Below are 20,138 nucleotides of genomic sequence, written 5' to 3'. Positions count from 1 at the left end.
AGATGGAAATCTTGTTAACTGTTCATAGAAAATATGTAAGATATGTATGGAGTCACATTTTAATGGCTATATTTTGAAGTATTTGTGTTTGTGCATTCATTCAATTGAAGCAATATTCTCTAAGAATAATTGATTGGTCTTTATTTCAATCTTTTAAGATGAATTCTTAACCTTTAACTTTTTATGCTCAGAGTCAGTTGTATCAGTCCCTGTGAGTGAAAAAAGTGTAGAAACTGGTTTTAGTCATATGGACCATGTCAAACTAAAAGGAAAAAGACTGAAACTGCAACAATTCAAAGCTCTCTTCTTCAAACGATTCCACAGACTCAGGAGGAGTAAGAAAGGATTCTTCTTTGAGGTAGGTGAAGAAGTAGGTCCATATCATACCACTATCATCCCAAATTATTTCTGCATTTGATATTATGTATATTTCTTAATTTTAGGGAGAGTTTTGTAACATCTGTCTTTCACTGGCCAGATATATGAATGCTGTTTGGACACATTTGTTCTAGTTAGTGAATACTTTTCCATTAAAAATGGGTTACATCATCACAAAACATATTACTCATGTACCTCATATTTCTTTTGAAAATTTGTAAAATTTCAGGGTTCAAACTGTACCATATGAGTGCCATGTCACTGACTGTTTGATGTTTAAAAGTGATTTATAGTTTCTTAAAGATGTATATGCCTGATACGAAAGTTGTGATAGGCAATATGATGTCTTTGAATTAAAATTAGATACCCTGCCATGTAATGATGATAAAAGGGGAATGGCAAAATGTTCCAAATGGCATAACTCCAAAACTGCCCTTTGGATTTTCCTGAAATTTGAAACTGACCTTTATTTTATGGTAGTTAACAACTGTACAAAAGTTTCAAATAAATTCATTGATCCCTTCTCAAGTTACCATCTGAAAATGTCCAGAAACAGACAGATGGACACACAACTTTTCAGAGGGTATCACATAATGCCTTGCCACTTTATGTGGTGGGTATTAAAACTAATAACCAGAAAAATATTGCTAATTTATTGATAACTTGCATTTTGTTTATTTCAGATTATTCTACCAGCATTGTTTGTATTGGCTGCCATGGCATTTTCTAAGATAAGACCTCCTAAGATGGGAGAACCACCACTAGAACTTCACCCATGGATATACACTCCAAAGAAAGGCGACACACATCTTAATACATTCTTTAGGTATTCTTGAGCTGTCTTTAATATTCTTCTGTCAAACTTGTAGGTATGCTGATGGCAGATACAATTGTGGATCATAAAGCTTAAATTGGGATAGATTTTTTGTTTTGTTAATTTTTGGAATGTGACAAACAAATTGGATGTTATGACTGATTGATATGTAAAATATAAATTGTGTTGACATCTATGAACATTGTTAAAATAAAAAATATGAAATTGATATGTTTTGGGAATTCATATGTTTATTCTTTGCATTTAAGGGACATTATTTCTTTAACAATTAAAGTAGGTTGTTTGATTGGTTGTATTGAAAGAGAAAATGAAATTTTGTAATTCTATTTGATCTACAGCAATGATGGGAATGACTTTGGTATTGGAGCAGATCTGACACAGACCTTACTATCCAAACCATGGATGGGTAATCGTTGTATGAATCCACAAATCAAACAAATCAGGTATGCATCATCATCATAACATATTGTCTAGATCATTATAACATACTGTCCAGATCTTTATAACATACTGTGTAGATTTTTATAACATACTGTCTAGATCGTTATAACATACTGTCCAGATCATCATAACATACTGTCCAGATCATCATAACATACTGTCTAGATCTTTATAACATACTGTCTAAATTTTTATAACACACTGTCCAGATTTTTATCACATACTGTCCAGATTTTTATCACATACTGTCCAGATCATTATAACATACTTTGTAGATTATCAAAGTTGCTCTCAAGATTGTTTTTAAGCACTTATTATACATATATATTAAAAATGTAGGGATCCATATAAATGTTCTTTTTTACTGTTAACTTTGATCATTTCCAAGCATGATATCTGTAAGTTCTCATTCAGATTTCATTAAGACGTGTAGTGTATACGTTATACATGTTTATGTTTAAGATTTCTCTCTTTCAGTGACTACACTTGCCAAGCTGACACCTATGAATCTCTATGGACCAGTGGAGGTAGATTTACTGGTAATGATGCTGTAGATTTTCCACAATGTGACTGCTCTAGTGGGTTCCAAATCTGTCCTCTTGGTAGGTGTTATTACCCTCACAAGATAATTTAGATTCTCTTTGCAATTTAATATATACCAATTCTGATCTTTTATGTTGACCAATCACATTTAGTACTTTGAAGTGATAAAAATACAAACAAATATTTCTATAATTAAGCATAATGTTCTGAGCTTACATGAATTATAATTTGAGTGTTTTTTATTCATTAGAGTTTTAGTTTATGGGTATTTCATGTGTATGGAGTGTTCATATCACAACTCATACGTTATGCCAGAGCTTGCAGAAACTACGCAGACTTTTTGTATCTTCCTGGAACTCTAACAAATAGGCTTCTGGAACAGGGTTATGTTGCTACAAGATTGAAGTCATCACTATAGAAGTTTTATGGTCGTCATAATGAACTCGTGGATCGTTATGGTGTATCCATCTGCTCCATGAAAACTGATTTATTCAAGGGGTCATAGTTTTCCTTTCCTCGTTTGTCTACCCCGGACTTGACTTTTTATGAGCAACTCGGCGGGTGTTTCTAGAAAAGCAGAGGACGCTTACCCTACTGGTGCACCTGGTCCATGCTCCCAGTTTTTAGTGGAGTCCGAGTTGCTCATTTTCTTTTGTTACTGTGTATGTATGATTTTAGTTACTTTATGTTCTTTGTTGTGTATGTCTGTTTTCCATGTCTGGTCTTTGTCCCTGGATTACATTCTTTAGATTACTGCCACAGTATAACCTTGGTTCCCCTTGATTACTCTTTCACATTAGGCAAAGTTTGAGACTGTTAAATAAAAAAACCTGATAAATGAAAAAATCATAAAATTTTACTTACAAAAAAGTTAATGTGATGCAAATAGATATATATATGTTTTTTTTATATGTTTCATTTACAGGTGCTGGTGGTCCTGAGCCTCCTAAGAAATTGTTACCTACAACTGACTATCTGTATAACATGACAGGAAGAAACATTTCTGATTGGCTAGTTAAGACCATGAAACAATATCAGAAACGCAGGTATGCATCACAACTTACTATAGATGAAAGTGTAAGTGCTAACTATAAAGATAAAATAGTTTTTAACCTTTTCTTTTCTTTGGAACTTTTTATTTTACAGGGATGATTTTTTTCCCCTTTTTTAGCGAAATTCTACTAATTGAAATCCAGATTTTACTGTTACGATTCTTTTTTTTACCGTTTATTTATTTCCAATTATATCAATTTCTGTTTTGTTTGATGACCTCATATGACCATCCCTGATTTTAGCAACTACTTTTGAAGTGAGTAAAATCTGAAGAAGAACTTTGTTTTGTTTTGCCCTGAACTGTTTTATGAACTCAGTATTATAACCATGCATGCATATTAAGTTATAAATTTTCTAAATGATTTATTTTTAAATCTTGTAAAAACAGATATGGTGGGTTTTCCTTTGGAGATATAAACAATATCAGTTTGTCCCTTAACACTACCAGAATAAGGGAAGTGTTTGAGAATGTCCTGTTCAATCTGACACAGTCTTCAGTCAATAATTCAAGGTTCTTTGATGACCTTGAAGATGTTCTTAATGATGCTGTCACTCAGGATACAGTCAAGGTAGATAACTCTTAGATTGTATTTATTCCAGTTATGAGAGTTGATATGTAATCATGTAAATGTGATATAACAAAGATAGAATAGAAAAGAAAGAACTGAATGCAGATTTTGTTTTGGAGAAAGTTAATATACAAAATGTGGTTTAATCTAATGATTTACTAGAGTTGCATCCCTTGATTTAATGCTGAAGCTTCACTTCACTATCATTTTTAACTTTACAGGTTTGGTATAACAATAAAGGTTGGGCTGCAATAGTTGCCTATACAAACGTGATGAATAACTTGATTCTGAGAAGCCGTCTAAAACCTGGACAGAATCCAGAGAATTATGGGATAACTACGTTTAATTATCCCATGAATGCCACTGTAGAACAGTTCAATGAAGAAACACTGTATGTATTGATTAATAATCTCAATGTAACCTTTTTTTAAATGGTTTTCAACTCAATGTTAAGTGGTTTATGAAATGTCTTAAGTATAAAATATATAAATGGTATATAATAGACTATATGAAACAAGGATGCTAAAGTTCTCCTAGTCAATCAGTTGACGTTATAATTTTGATCAATTCAGCCTGTTTGTCAGCTATGACAATTATATTCATTATTCTCAGACATGATTTTTTCCACTTTTTCAACTCTGGATTTTACTGTAACATTTATGCTTACTTCCAATTATTTCACCTATTTCTGCTTTATTATTGGCCTTGTAAAATCATGTTTATATTTTATAAAAATCTAATTAATGGGATAGCATATGCATTTTAAACTAGAATAAAATTTCATCTTCATGGCATAAAAGTCAAAGCATTTTTTTTTTATCCTTTTGTAGGTACAATAGTTTTATAGATGTAACGATAGCCATATGTGTGATTTTTGCCATGTCTTTTGTGCCAGCTAGTTTTGTTATGGTGTTGATAGAAGAGAGATCTTCCAACTCTAAACATCTTCAATTTGTTAGTGGAGTTAATCCGTTCATCTATTGGCTAGCAAACTTTTCATGGGACATGGTTAGTACTGGAGAATAATAAAAGCCAGTGATGTCACTGTTATATTATTAAGTTAACTTACTCTTATGACTCTGTCAAGCAGGAAAGAAATGATTATGAACAAATTATAATCAGATGACAAATATTGTAGCATGATCATGATAGTCTCCAATCTGCAACTTTACCAAGCAGATCAAAGATTAATGGAATAACATGTCATTGATAATTTCATATAATGCAAAGGCAAAAAATGTATTAATAAAAAAAAGTCCCTATCGAAAAGTGTAGATAGCAGAAGTAAACAATAATGACAGTATATGTACATTTGGTCTGTTCTAGAAACACTTGATTCACTTGTTTATGCAACACGTCCATCTTTGTTGTAGGTTAACTATTTGATACCTTGTGCACTGAGTGTTATAATATTTGTATGCTTCCAAACCGAGTCGTATGTTGGGAAAGGAAACTTGGAAGTTCTCATTGTCTTATTGGTACTTTATGGGTAAGGCTTATTGTAGTTTTGTAGTTTTTGATTGCTTTGAAAATGTGTCTAAACATAAATATATTAGGCAATCAACACAAAGTAGAACTCACACTTAATAGCAAGCTCTGAATGGTCCCTGTACAAAGCAAGAACACATTTTTATGGATACTTATTTCTGCATTTTCAAAGAAATCTTTTAAATTAAGTATATCATTCCTCGGCATTTACTAGTCAAGGGGGACAACTTTTGATTTGCACTCTGTCCATCTATCCGTCCATCCCTTTGTCTGTCTTTCCAGCTAATATTTTGTCATGCTTAGGTCTTACAAAAAAATGCCAAGGTTCTCAGGCCACTTTTTTTTTAAAAATTGATGGGGTAGGGAGGCTTTTTTTTAATTATTATTTGATCAGAAGCAAGTTTTCTTTTTTTTTCCAGAAATTTCATGAAATTGAACAATTCTGTAAATTTACTGGATGTTCAGAAGTTAAATAAATACTCCATGGCATGAAAACTTTACTGGAATATGAGATGTGGCAAGAAATAAAAGCCATCTCTCCAGAACGAGACAAACTTTCGTTTTTAATGATCAAATGTTAAATAACAGCCTCCTTCATATCATACTTTTACCTTTCTGTCAAGCACGCAAACGATTCCATTAACTAATTAAAAGTTGATTCCATACTGGATGTGAAAATTTTTGGAACAGATATAAAATTTCCAGATTTGACCATAATAAGAATTGCAGATGCTGGAGGGTTTTTAGGGATGCAGCGGGACCTGAGAACCTAGCATATTTTTTTATTAGCCTAATAGATATTCATTTGATATTTGGTACATTGCTTTACATTGACAAGTTACAGATCAAGTTTGAATTTTGTTCTGGTTCAATTATTTTTGCTTTGAAAATAATGCAAAAAGTCATTTTTTTCGCACTTTTTGTGTGAACAAATTATGCATAATGTTTGCATTCAACATATTGTATTCTGGTTACTTTATATTGCCATGAAATACTGTCAGAATGCTTGTTAATCTTTATAAATGGTGTAGATACAACAATTTCTTTCATTTTCTTAGTTTTACAATCTTTGTCTTTATAAAGTATTTTTGTTAACAGTAAATGTATTTTTTGTCATGAAGGTGATTTCAGTAGAGAAAGTTAAAGTTTCCAGTAGCAGTATCTACTATATCATTGTTTGATGGTTTGTGATTATTTAATGCATTTATTCTTGGTACTGTCTTCAATTTTTAATCACTGATAACAACTGATTTTTTGTTGTTTTTTTTTCAGATTTGCTATGGCACCATTGATGTACCCATTCACCAGGTTTTTTAGTGTTCCCAGCACAGCCATGGTGGTCCTTACATCTGTAAACATTTTCCTTGGTACAACATCAACACTGGCTACTTTCATTATTGAGTTCTTGGAGAGAGATGATGAAGTAAGCAAAGTATATTGTATAGTTGGAAATTCTTATTTTCATATTATTTTTACCAATAGGCTGTGAAAATTAGAATTTTAACATATAATTTTGATGTGTCTTACTTTTAAATATCTCTTTTTAATAAAGGATTCCTGAAATACTGTTTAAGACAATGAAAATAATATTCAGCAAAAATGAAATACACTTTTTGGACACCAAGCCACAAAAAAAATTCCAAAAGGTTTTACAGTATTGATATTTTTGGAGAAGATTGAAGTGTACCATTAAAACACTATGATATTCTTGAGTTTGGTATCATAATATACTTCAAGGTCCTATACAAACAGGGGTAGGATAGGGGATAGGGGATTTGAATTGAATTAATCATTTGTTTTGTTATTTCTATATAGTTAATCAGTTGAAAATATCACATACAATAAGTATCAAGATTTAATTTCAGGAACTAGCCAATGTGAACTATATTCTGCGTAGGGTTTTCCTGTTGTTGCCACAGTACTGTCTGGGAAGAGGCTTGATGGATATGTCTAGAAATCAGTTAGTAGCAGATGCTGCAAATATTCTCAATCCTGGATCATGTAAGCTTCCATGAAATAGGACAATTTTTTTGATACTTTTTAACATGTTTATAAGATAGAAACTATATATGTAATTCACAAAAACTTCAATTTAGACTGGACATGGATTGCTTAATTAGGAAAAAACATTTTTTTTGTGACATTTTTGTCACTTCTTATGGTTCATGTATAAAGAATTAGATATTTTCTTGATTACTTAACAAGATGTATGTTTGTTTGTTTGTTTGTTTGTTTGTGTCAGATATAAGACATTTATTGGTTGTACTGGTTTGGACTTGACTTTTGTGCTTAATATAACAATGGAAAGGTCAAAATCCAGTGGCAATGAATTTGAACTGTCAAATTTCCAATGGTTAAAAGCAAATTAAATGTGACATTATCCCCTTTGTAGATTCTAAAATATGGAAGAGTCCATTTATATTTGACCAAGTGGGAAGAAACATGCTGTCAATGTTTTGTATTGGATTATTTATGTTTATTATCAACCTCCTGGTGGAATATAACTTCTTCATCAGGAGAAGGTATTTATTCATTTTTTTCATCACTGTGGAATATACTTTTTTCATTTTGTATGTCAATAACACAATTAGGATTGGCTTTTTTTTGGTTTTAAGTACATGGTATTCTTATCTGGCAACTTCATAGTGTAACTGTGAAACCTATCTTAAAAGAACCCTGAATAAATTAAAAACACCAGTAAACCAGAAAATTTTTAACCTCTTCGTATCATTGAAAATGTATTTAGTTAAAAGAAACATTTCAGTTGGAATTGCTTTGGACGTAAACCAGACTTTAAATCACTGGATGATGAGGATATTGATGTGGCGAATGAAAGGAGAAGAATCAATAATAAAGACACAAAGGATGATGTTCTAGTAGTGGAGAACCTCACAAAGGTAATTGATATTTATAAGATAATGAATTGGAAAGTGTAAATAACCAAAATAAGAATACAATTGTGAAGAATGCCAAGATTCAATGAGTGCTTGGAACTGCAATAAATTGAAAATTGATTCAATGCTGAGATATAAACTTATGAAGTTGTTTTTTTTTCTTTATTGTGTTTAGAAATTTTCTGTATTGCATTCATTTCATATCAGGTTTATCAGCTACATGGGAAGAAAGGAAGAAATATTGCTGTGGATAGATCTTGTTTTGGTGTACCTAATGGACAATGTTTTGGTTTGCTTGGAGTTAATGGAGCAGGAAAGACTACAACATTCAAAATGATGACAGGAGATGTAGATGTTACTAAAGGCAATGCTACACTGAATGGCCACAGGTATAGGGATGTTACAGTATAATGTATAAATTTTCCTAGTGTCAAACTTTATGAATATAAGCTGTCTTTATTTTCCACATGTTGAAAATTTTCGACATGAAAATTGATGAATCTACATTTATGGCATCTCCCTATTAATTTTTTTTAGCTAAAAAGATTTCACATTTGCGAAACAATGCATAGGAGGAAAACAAATTCTAAATGTTGTTTAATTTTTATACCAAGGTAGAATGTGGATACCTGATATGATAAAATACCGGTATAACCTTTACAAAATATTTAAGATCATAATATATATTTATTAAAAACAAAAGATGTTGAAATTGATTATGAAAAGAATTGGCATGTGAATGAATGAAGAGCTATGATCCAGTAGGAATATCAGCCCACATCTTATTATACTTCATCAGGTTCATTTTTAGACTGTCTTATACTTTTAACCGCTAAAGTTTGCTTTGACCTTGAACATTGTTGAAACAATAATATTGCACTTTTTTTTAAATTGAATCGTCTTCCTTCAAAATAAACTGCAATTATTAAGTGACTAAAATACTAAATATAATATCTTTTTAGCTTCATAATTCTTTTCTTTAGATTTTGTTTATGATAATTTTTAACATATTTGTAGTGTTCTAACTGACCTTGAGAAAGTACGACTTGACCTTGGATATTGTCCCCAGTTTGATGCCTTTGACCCACTTTTGACAGGCAGAGAGATTTTGTGTTTCTTTGCCAGACTCAGGGGGATAAAGGAGAGCGATATTAAACAGGTTAGTTATGTATAGTGTCTAGTGAATCAATTTTTGTAGTTTCTGAAGTATTAATATACTGGGCTATATTGCAATCACCTTGATTGTCCGTCCGTCTGCTTCACTTCTGTAACAGATTTCTCAGCTTCTATTGGAAGGAAAGCCAAGATATTTTGTATATTGCTTTTGCATGATGATTTGTACCATGCCTCCCTACTCATCTACTTCCTGTTTACAGATCAGCATATTAATTTTTCAAGTGGTACATAAGAAAATTTTCGTAACAGATTTCCAGATTCTATTACAGGGAATGCTTAGATATTTGGTTGTTGCTTTTTCATCATGACATGTGCTGTGTCTCCCCTTTCCAGGTTTCTCACTCATCTACTTCTTGTTTACTGATCAACATAGTAATTTTTTGTATAGTACATAATGGACAAATTTTGTAACAGATTTCTCAGCTTTTTTTTATAGGGAATGCTTAGATATTTAGTGTATTGCTTGTGCATAATGACTTCTACTGTGTCTGTCTTTTCCAGTTTTGACTGAAATGATTGAGTAGGGGTATTCTTAACACGATCTAGCGTGCAGTCTGTTTTGTTTGCACAGTTTTTATATTGATTTTTATTTCAGTAAATAACAGATCATTCACTATCACATACATATGAAATGCTGTCAGTTAGGTCAATAGAGAATATTTGGTCTTTACAATGTTGTATGGTACGTGGTACACTGATTTTACACTTTTAAGGTTATTCAAGTACATGTAATGAAGTAGACTTATGATGAAAACTTCAAATGTGCTAAGTAAGATTATACATATACTTGAATGGAGTTTCTAGGAATTTCATATTTATTCTGAGTGTTATGATGCATATTTCAGATTTCATCATGGTGTATCCGCAAACTAGGATTAGTCCAGTATGCTGATAAAATGTCTGGAGACTATTCTGGTGGAAACAAACGTAAACTGTCTACAGCTATATCATTAATTGGCAACCCATCTGTGATATTTATGGTATGTTCTCATAATATATACATTTGTACGTGTAAATTAAGACAAGGTAGTTCTAACTCTTTCTTATTTTTTTATTGTTTCTTCCTGGGTACTCATGGTAAAGGCTGGCAGCTTTAAAACACACCAAATTTTGACATATCTAAAAAATATAACCTGTCTTATAAAATAAGATTTAGTTCCAGTCATCATTCTGAATTTTGTACAAAACACTGTGCCTTGTTCATTGAACTCTGTTTTCATTTTGGGGGGGGGTGCAGAAGTTTGTTAATTTGTTGTCATTATCTGAAGTGATGGATGGGCATGTTTATGGTTTCTGTCCTCAACACTATGTGGACACAACTGTGTTGACACATGTCCTCTGAAAATGCATGATGAATTGCATCCACATTGGATAGAATGTATTGTCATGATGAGTAAACAGTTATCTCGATTTAACTACTTGCAATTTTGTTAGAGTTATGGAACTTTGGGCACTTCAAATTTTGATAGCAGTGGGAGACATACATGCACATGTATGGCTGTATCATGCAACAATTTTGTTAAATGAAGTGTGTATATTTATATTTAATGATTGAGTATGGTTACATTCCTCATTACAGGATGAACCAACAACAGGAATGGATCCACATGCTAGGAGGTTCTTATGGAACTGTATCAATAATATTGTAAAGGATGGAAGATCTGTTATACTTACTTCACACAGGTTTGTTATAACAATAATTACCTGCCCTTACTCAGGCTGCTTGAAGTTTCCCATTGCCAACAAAATTGTAATTGCTCTTGGTCAATCATAGTATATCTTGAATTCTCTAAAACAAACATCAAAAAACAGACTAAAGTTAGTACATATGGAACTTGTTCTGAAAATATGGCGCTTATAACATTTTCATGGCCATATTTCACAAATAAAATGGCCACTAGTTTTCATACCTGATTTAATTCTGATACTGGATACTATGAAAAGTAAGCAGATATAAAAGGTATGCAAAACTATGATTGGTAGCTCTGAGTTATTTGTTACTTTTTATTGCAATGGTATAATTTCAGTATGGAAGAATGTGAAGCCCTATGTAACAGACTAGCTATAATGGTGAATGGTAGACTGAAATGTATTGGTAGTACACAACATCTTAAAAACAGGTGGGATTTTGTAGAATACTTGGAGTAGTTGATTATTTCTTATTGGTCATTAGCTTCATGAGTTTATACACTGAAAATATGTCATGCATACTATGCCGTATTGAGTTTACTTCTTCAGTATCTCTTTACAGATATGTAGATCTTGAACCATCATTATCATTTACATACATACTAATACTGTAAATGACCTTTGTATCCCTTATTCACAAAATAACATTGCATTATTACCATACCAGTGTAATGAAGACAGTACATTTGTTGGATTTACTAAAAAAAGATTTTAGCTGCAGATTTGATATTTTCTGTTTACACCTGACAGGTTTGGCGATGGTTACACTGTGATCATCAGAGTGGCAGGTGAGGTTCCAGACCTACAGCCTGTCAAGGAGTTTATCACCAATGTGTTTGGTGATCCTGATCTCAAGGAGGAACATAACAACATGGTTCAGTACCAGCTTGATTCTAAAATTAAACTGTCAAGGATATTTGGTCAGTTAGAGGCAGTTAAAGAAGAGCTGATGATAGAAGACTACTCTGTGTCTCAGACGACTTTAGACCAGGTGAGATTATATTGATGTTCTCATGTTATCGTATAAACTTAATATATTATTGTTCTTAACTAATTGTACTTGAGACGGCCAATAATGTTGGTGTTGACATACTCTACTGTACCCTGCTACTTCTTCAAGTGAAAAACAACAGTTACCAGAAATCAATTTCTCCTTTAATATCAATCTGCCTTTTAAAATCAGTCTGCCATTTGATATCAATCTATCCTTTGACATCAATCTGCTCTTTAATGTCAATCTCTCTTTTAATATCAGTCTGTCATTTAATATCATTCTGCCTTGTAATATCAATCTACCCTTTGATATCAATCTCTCCTTTGATATCAATCTGCCTTTTAATATCAATCTCTTCTTTAATATCAGTCTGCCTTTTAATATCAATCTGTCCTTTAATATCAGTCTCCTTTAATATCAATCTCTCCTTTAATATCAGTCTGTCATTTAATTTCAATCTCTCCTTTGATATTAATCTGTCCTTTAATATTAATCTCTCCTTTAATATCAATCTGCCCTTTAATATCAATCTGTCCTTTAATATCAGTCTGTCCTTTGATATCAGTCTATTCTTTAACATCAATCTGCTCTTTAATATCAATCTCTCTTTTAATATCAAACTGCCATTTTGGAGGTAAACCTTGGGTAAGGGACACAACTCATACAAATCATTGGAATGTTTGTATTCAGCATTTTACATCAATCTCATCTAAGCATCAAAATAACTTGAACTGATTTCATTCTGTTTCAAATGAAAGCTTGATAGGCTTTTGTGAATTGAATATGATACAAACATATCACTAATTTCAAGAGATATTCCCTTACCCTAGGTCTACCTCCTTAATACCTTACGGAACCATTTCTGTGTTAAACATAAAAAAAGTTATTTGGAAGGTTACCACTATCAATATATCAAAACATAAGTTCTAATATCAGTACTGTTTTTTTCATATGTGTCTTTAGAGTGTATTTTTTATTATATTTGTATAATATTAAACATTCACAGAAACTATGCTATTGTGTTAACATTCACAGAAACTAGGCTATTGTATTAATATTCACAGGAATCAGGCTATTGTATTAACATTCACAGGAACTAGGCTATTTTATTAACATTCACAGAAACTTAGCTATTGTATTAACATTCACAGGAACTAGGCTATTGTATTATGACTTTAAAAGTCTAACAGTCAAGTATTTTTGTTTTATTTCAGGTTTTCATTCATTTTGCCTCAAAGCAGACAGACATGTTAGATGATGAAATGAAGAATAAGTCAGTTGAAGGAACAGAAAATGGTAGGTACTGAGTATTAAAGTATCATTAAAATGAATTATTTTATTGGTCTGGATGACATGTACATGTATGCAGACTATTGTATTCATTAGTTACATATTGCAATTCAGGTCCTTTTACAACCATTTTTTTTTCCTTTTTGTAATATGATAATTTTTACTTCATTTTCAAAAATATCAATGAAAGGATTTTAAGTACTAGAAAATCAATCAACCAATCATTGGTTAGTATTTGGTTGTCAGAATGTATTAGCAATTAAAATGGTGATTAGTTTGATAAACTTGTAGGTTAAAGATATTTTTTTTTCTTACACAGCCAAACGTAAAGGTGTGAAACATTGTTGGGATAGAGGTGATACTAACAAACCTAACCTTCTGTTTGCTGTGTTTAGTTTTTTTTTTTTTTTTTTGGGGAATGTGTAATGGTTTACCTGATAAGGTCTGCTTGATAATTTCACTTTTATTAATTTTTGCATCTATTAGCTTCATATATCCAAGCTATAAGTTTTATTACACTCTTCCAAGAAAATGATAGGGTTTTATAGGAATCAATCTTTATGTCTGTTAACCAGTTTATTTACCTACTTATTGAGAAAGAAAAACTCCTTCTAAACCACTCAATGGATTTTATGAGAGCTATATAGTCTGGTAATCATATGATATGTGTATAAAGGAAGATAAGCATGGTCTTGCTCATTTTATACATGACATGTTTAGTCTTAATGAAGCGAGAGGCTTTTTGTTCAACTTGCTCACACTCTTTTGACTTGAGTTAGCTTAAATTGGTTCAGGTATCACATATTTTTAATGAAAATCTGAAAAGTTTGGCCATAGATATGGGAAAAAAAATAATATCCATGATCCAAACTCTTTTTCAATTCTATACAATTTACCGAGTCATTATGTTAGCTGTCATCCTTCTGTTAACATTGTACATTCTACAGACAATCCAGCTTAACTTGGGAGAAATATTCTGCTGGAGTAAACAAATTTGTATCAATAATATTCATAGATTTTGAATGGTCAATAGATAAGCTTATCTGACACTACTTACAAAAAAAACTAATAAAACTTAACATTAATCTTTAGAGATGGTCCAATAAGATCACTTTATAATATCAAAATTACTGTGTATTTAACCTCATTGGAAGCATCTTCAGGGCATTAATCTGTTACTTTTAAGAAACAGTCTGGCTCTTTGACTTATATGACACTAATCTGAAAACTATGTGTTGTTTCCATTAGAAGTGTATGTGTAGTCTGACCAGCAGATGTAGATTTCTTTTTGTGAACTTAATGCACTTAATGTTTTCCACTCCTTGCACTACTTAGTAGAACTGGGTATGTGTAATCTTTTAGAGACCTGTTATTTCTCGAGAAAATTTTTACAAATGCCAAGAATACTAGATCTTCAAATTGTGCTTAGAAAAAGTTGACTCATGTATCCGAAATGTCTTCCCTATGCTCGAAAAGATGTATACCTGTACATTTGTGGCTTAGTTGTAGATCCAATTCACATTAGTAGAATTTTGAAGAAAAGTCAAAGTAGTAATCTTTTTAGAATTGTTCCATCATCCTCTGTGATGATGAATGTAAACATTTAATAGTGACTTCTTATTTCATATTTATGTGATATATAATAGGTATATTTCATCGAAGTGGTAGCTCGAGGAATAGTATAGCTCCTGATGAATCAGACATAGAGAGTGTTACTGGTAGTGCTGTTGATCTCATGACACATGAAAGAAGAATCAATTTATGTAAGTCATGTCCTGATAAGGTTTGCAATTTTTATATGCCCGTCTAAGACGGGACATATTATGGTTTTTTACCATTTTTCGTCCGTCGGTTGTCCAGATTTCGGACATTTACTGAAAAACACTTTCACCAAATTTTATGAAACTTTGGTAAATTGTTCATATGTATTGATATAAGCTCTCTTTCGATTTTGTAAATTTCAGATTTTTCATTTCCTTGTTATGAATTTTTTTTACTTATAAAAAGGGGGTTTTCAAGTTTTTGCACAATAACTCAAAAACACTTTCACTAACTTTTATGAAATTTTGGTGAATTATTCATATCTATTGACGTAAGCTAGAAAAAGTTAGAAAAAGGAGCCAAAAAGGGTAAAACTAGGTGTTTTATTAAATAGAATGTAGAATGTCTGTTTTTTTTTTTCTCTGATTTTAATTGTTTCTTTTTTAATTGTGTACCTTACCTTATTTAATTCTGGTAAACAAATTTTATGCTTCATTTGCAATCAAATTTTATATATCTCCTATGGCTTTTGAGTTACAGGGGAATAAAGTTGGGCAACACCCAAAATATTCAACTGGTTATTTTGGTCCAAATTTTGATATTTTTTGTCATTGGATTCCTATAAAATCCCTGCGTGCATTTTTCAATCAGATTTCAGATATCTCTTAATGATTTCGAATTATAAGGGGTCAAAGGGGCCACACCTGTAAAAAAACTTCTTTGTTTTTGGTCTGATTTCAAATTTTTTTTTATTGGATTCCTCATTAAAATCTCAGTCTGCCTATGTCAATCAGATTTCAGATATCTCTAACAGTAATCTAGTTATAAGGGGTCAAAGGGGCCACACATGAAAAAATAGATTTTTTTTAAATTTTTGGTCTGATTTTGAAAATTTTTCATTTAATTTAAAATTTTGTGCAATAAGTGTCCAAACTATTTGACGTATCCATAAGTCCTTATGCTTAAATGTGTCAGAAACTTATATTGTGTCCACACTTGCCCCAACTGTTCAGGGTTTGCCCACTGCAGTCATGTAATGCTGTGCTTGGGGAGGCTTTTTATTATTTTTCTGCTAAAATCAAGGGTATATAGTTCTCCAAAGATCTATCATACTTCCATCTATTCGTCCAACCCATTTGTCAATCACACTTTGGTTTTCCCTATGATACCCAGTAATTACAGAACTGCCTCATCAATATATTTTCATATTTTAACACATTGCTTTCGGCCATGAAATACAGGTCAAGTTCAATTATAATTATGTTATTTCATTTATTATTTAGAAGCTACAACCTTTTTACATTTTGAAAATTTGTAATTCATGTATATCTTTATAAACTTACTTTAGTTTTAACCTTTATCCCTCTTTGTTGCATAACAGATGGATCATTTAGAGGAGAAACTACAGACGATGACAGTTTAGCTGGAAGTACAGTAGAATTGGTCCGACCTAACAGTGCTAGGAGTAGTGCAAGAAGCACTCAAAGCAGTAAAGACTTCCCCAATATACAAATATTCTAAGTGCTTTGTTACTGTTGGTTCCATTGAGATTGTTTGCACAGATCAAATTCTATGTCACTAATCCAGTTTATACATGTAAAAACAGCTACGATTGATTATGATTAGACAAATTTCTTAATGAATTCCAATGTTTCTATCTACTGTAAACCAATTTATTTTCACTGATACTTATTCTTATAATTGAATATGTCAATCCAATTTTGTGGCTATTTAAATTTGCATTTATCACTAACTAAAAGATGTATTCTGTGATAAAATGACTTGTTCACTGTGATTTATTTTCACCATTTTTCCAGTTTGCAAATTAGCAAAAAATAAATTGGTTTATAGTATGGTAACTGTGATAGTAATAGATTGTTACGTATTTAATACAATATAATTTTAATACAGTCTAAAGTATGAAAATGTGGATTATGTATGTTGATTGTGTTGTTTCAATATTTTGATGTAAACTACCGGTTTTGTTTAATCAGATTTTTGTTTTTGTTTTTGTTTTAGATCTGAGATTTTTTATCATTAATATTTCATTTTGTACACTATAGTTCCCATTCAGGTGTGTATCCAGACACTTTGAAAAGGAGGGGGTGCTAGTCTGGGTTTCTCAGAAAAAGGGGGATGCTAGGACATTATTTGCCATTTTTTGTCAATTTTACACATGAAAATGACAAATTTTCTAATAAAAAGGAGGGATGTCAACCCCCTCATCTGGATCCACTACTACCATTGATAAGCACAAATAAGATTTTTTTTCTGATTTACCAGTATTTGACTTACATAATTAATCAAGATTTCAGTTGGGTTTTTTTTTTTTTTGTTTCTTTTTTAAAGATGGCAGAATTTTGTGTGTTTACTGATTTGGATTTTAAGGAGTAGTATATTTTAAACTTTAACAGTTCATAAATCTTCATTTTACTGATTTGATTTATACTCCATTGTGATAACATGGCAACAGAAATAAGTTAAGGATTGCATTGCAATGACAAAGAACTACTGTATGCAAATTATCAATTTTCATGGCTATCAACAACATAGATAAGTCAAACCTCAATGTCAAATGTATGAGAAAATGTGAAAAAAAGTCCACTAAGAAAGATTTTTTTTAGAATTTAGAATTTTCTATTCTTTTTTTTTTTCTTGTTTGAAAAATCAAAATACATAGGAATAAAAGTGCCTGGGAACAAATTAAATGGTCATTAGTGATGCATGCTCTTAATTTCTAAGTATTATCCTAATGTTTAGCATTAATGAATATTTTAATAATGATGTCTTTATTTTTCTTTTTTTATCACAATGACAGAAGTACTGTGATAATTTTCTACCTCTGTACAAACACACTTACTTTTAGATCGTCTTGATCTGGCTAATTTTTATGGTGTTTCCTTGATTTTGCCAAATCATGTACTATTAAATATTTTCCTTCATGATTTATAATTGTTGTCATTACTTTAATTCACATTACATATACAGTGAAACTTCTCCAAACCCAGAGTTTTGAATTGGCATTAATCATGTCTCAACCAACAAATTGACAAGGTGTAGGGTTATAGAACACATTAATAGAAACAGCTCTTAGAATGCATTGCCATTTTTCATAAAACTGCCCACCCCTATAAAATGGCCATTTTTTCTCATCCCAGTGTTGGCCGTTTTGGAGAAGTTTCACTGTATATGGTTTTATTTGTTTATGTTCTAAGTCTGCAGGCAGATTATTATGATGTGTATGTTTGTTTTGCATTTATTTATTCTGGATAATATATATGTATGAGTTTTTCCAATACAGTGTTTTGTTCTTCATATCCTTTCTTGGTTGTGTTTTTCTTGCTTATTTTCTATGTATTAAAATACAGAATAACAGCAGTTTTGAGGTTGAGATAGAAATTAACACAATGAAATCAATAGGTTGAGATATGATGTTCAGTTTTGAAACTTTAAAAACTGGTGTTATTCTGTTTTATTGCAACATCATGTCAAAGTTGATTTGAAATAAATTTGAAATCTGAGATTGTTGATACATTATAGGATCACAGCTATACCAACTATCAGGCAGTAAGAACAATGGAATAACAATGAAGTTACCATAAAAATTTGTGTTGGTCATGATATAAAAGCCAATTATAATTTTTGATTGATTTTCTTATAAGTTATTGTGATTATTTCAAATTCCAATGATAGTGATCTTAGAGAAGTACAAAAAGGAGTGGATAAAAATCATGTTAAGTGATTTTATTATGACAATAAAATCATATTTGTCTGATTCAGTGTAAGAATAACAAATCATTATGTATAGAGTGATCTTAGGTGCCATTAGGATGGATAGAAAAGCATAATAGAAAAAGGAGAAATCCATTTGTTTAATTCTTTATATTTTCAAACATTCATGTAATTATTTGTAAGTTGGATTATGTCAGGTCACATGACTTGACTTAATGTGTAAGATGCATAAAATTGCCTAAACAATTGTCGTTATTTATGTCTTTTTTTTATATTCCACTGTCCATGTCTATAGATTTTACAATATATGACCATGAATAATACATGTGTTAAAACAACAATTTAAAGACCATGTGGGTAATTTTGTGTATCTAACTTGTTACTCCATCCCCAGTGTGTTAAATGATAAATCCTAATAGAAAATTTGTTATTGTGTGTTTTTTTTTAATTTAGTTCAAAACTCAACATCTATGATATTTATAATAATGTCCAGCTGATATTAGTTCAAAAGTGGATACAGTGTTCATGAGATGGTTTCTCTTCTGACAAAAAAAGGTAGCCTCTTCATGTGAAATGTGCTTAAAAAGTGTTGATATAATAATTATTATCTTACATTCACTGATTACAACTTGTATAAACAATAGCTTTTTCTTTTATTGTGAAGGACAGTTGGTCTTGTATATCTAGTAGAAACTTTTTTCTTTCACATTAAATTTTGATACATGTATTACATTATACAGATAATGTTTACTGTTAGATTAAATTTTATGTCTTTCATGTTGATATTTGCAATTTTGTCTTTCATATTGTTTTGTAAAAAGAAATAATTAAAAAAAATGTGTATAACTTTTGTAGTTAATATATGAACAGCCATACTTGTATAGCTGATATCCATTTGATGACATAAAATTCATTAGATTTGACATTCTGTTGCATGGCTGATCAGGATTCTTTTGCCTAACCAAACAATTCATCTTATGTACTAAATACAAAATATAGGTTTAGCTAAACTGGACCACAGATGCAATCCCTTTTTGGTCTGTCAGCCATCATTTTCTGCTCAACTATCATACTGAAAAACTCTTCCCCTATTGTAGCAACACTTGGTATATATGGTGTATGCATTTGGATATAAAAAATGGTCCCCCTTGATTGAACAGGATTACAGGCAAATAGCTTTTGATTGGACATTTTTCAAAGTTTAATGCCAGTGTTTTGAAATTTCATATGAATGTTGACGGCTATAACTTCTACAAATGCTTTACTTCTGATGCTGCTTTATTGGCTGCACCAAG

General features: G+C 31.2%; 1 protein-coding gene across 4 annotated transcripts in view; it reads left to right on the top strand.

Annotated features, from left to right (window-relative positions):
- LOC148629337 (phospholipid-transporting ATPase ABCA1-like) overlaps nucleotides 1-19,689 on the top strand; it is a 53,295-nt gene extending 33,606 nt beyond the window's left edge. For 3 of the 4 annotated variants that reach the window (XM_088548582.1, XM_088548592.1, XM_088548564.1), the window contains 23 exons: nucleotides 192-358; nucleotides 1,062-1,204; nucleotides 1,552-1,656; nucleotides 2,132-2,256; nucleotides 3,123-3,243; nucleotides 3,639-3,819; nucleotides 4,041-4,210; nucleotides 4,650-4,827; nucleotides 5,193-5,308; nucleotides 6,580-6,730; nucleotides 7,173-7,308; nucleotides 7,700-7,829; nucleotides 8,072-8,204; nucleotides 8,409-8,590; nucleotides 9,219-9,360; nucleotides 10,223-10,357; nucleotides 10,957-11,060; nucleotides 11,405-11,497; nucleotides 11,817-12,057; nucleotides 13,275-13,356; nucleotides 13,670-13,681; nucleotides 14,997-15,113; nucleotides 16,493-19,689. In XM_088548582.1, the coding sequence (XP_088404708.1) occupies nucleotides 192-358; nucleotides 1,062-1,204; nucleotides 1,552-1,656; nucleotides 2,132-2,256; nucleotides 3,123-3,243; nucleotides 3,639-3,819; nucleotides 4,041-4,210; nucleotides 4,650-4,827; nucleotides 5,193-5,308; nucleotides 6,580-6,730; nucleotides 7,173-7,308; nucleotides 7,700-7,829; nucleotides 8,072-8,204; nucleotides 8,409-8,590; nucleotides 9,219-9,360; nucleotides 10,223-10,357; nucleotides 10,957-11,060; nucleotides 11,405-11,497; nucleotides 11,817-12,057; nucleotides 13,275-13,356; nucleotides 13,670-13,681; nucleotides 14,997-15,113; nucleotides 16,493-16,632 (3,104 nt within the window). In that variant the 3' untranslated portion in view covers nucleotides 16,633-19,689. The remainder of the gene's footprint in view (nucleotides 1-191; nucleotides 359-1,061; nucleotides 1,205-1,551; nucleotides 1,657-2,131; nucleotides 2,257-3,122; nucleotides 3,244-3,638; nucleotides 3,820-4,040; nucleotides 4,211-4,649; nucleotides 4,828-5,192; nucleotides 5,309-6,579; nucleotides 6,731-7,172; nucleotides 7,309-7,699; nucleotides 7,830-8,071; nucleotides 8,205-8,408; nucleotides 8,591-9,218; nucleotides 9,361-10,222; nucleotides 10,358-10,956; nucleotides 11,061-11,404; nucleotides 11,498-11,816; nucleotides 12,058-13,274; nucleotides 13,357-13,669; nucleotides 13,682-14,996; nucleotides 15,114-16,492) is intronic. The other variant, XM_088548573.1, reaches the window with a different exon arrangement.
- Nucleotides 19,690-20,138: the final 449 nt, after the last annotated feature.

Source organism: Perna viridis, chromosome 1 (assembly GCF_037379345.1).
Source record: "Perna viridis isolate PV_CMFRI_1.1 ecotype Kerala chromosome 1, ASM3737934v1, whole genome shotgun sequence".
Lineage (NCBI taxonomy): Eukaryota > Metazoa > Mollusca > Bivalvia > Mytilida > Mytilidae > Perna > Perna viridis.
This window is presented reverse-complemented; position numbering and strand designations above follow the sequence as displayed.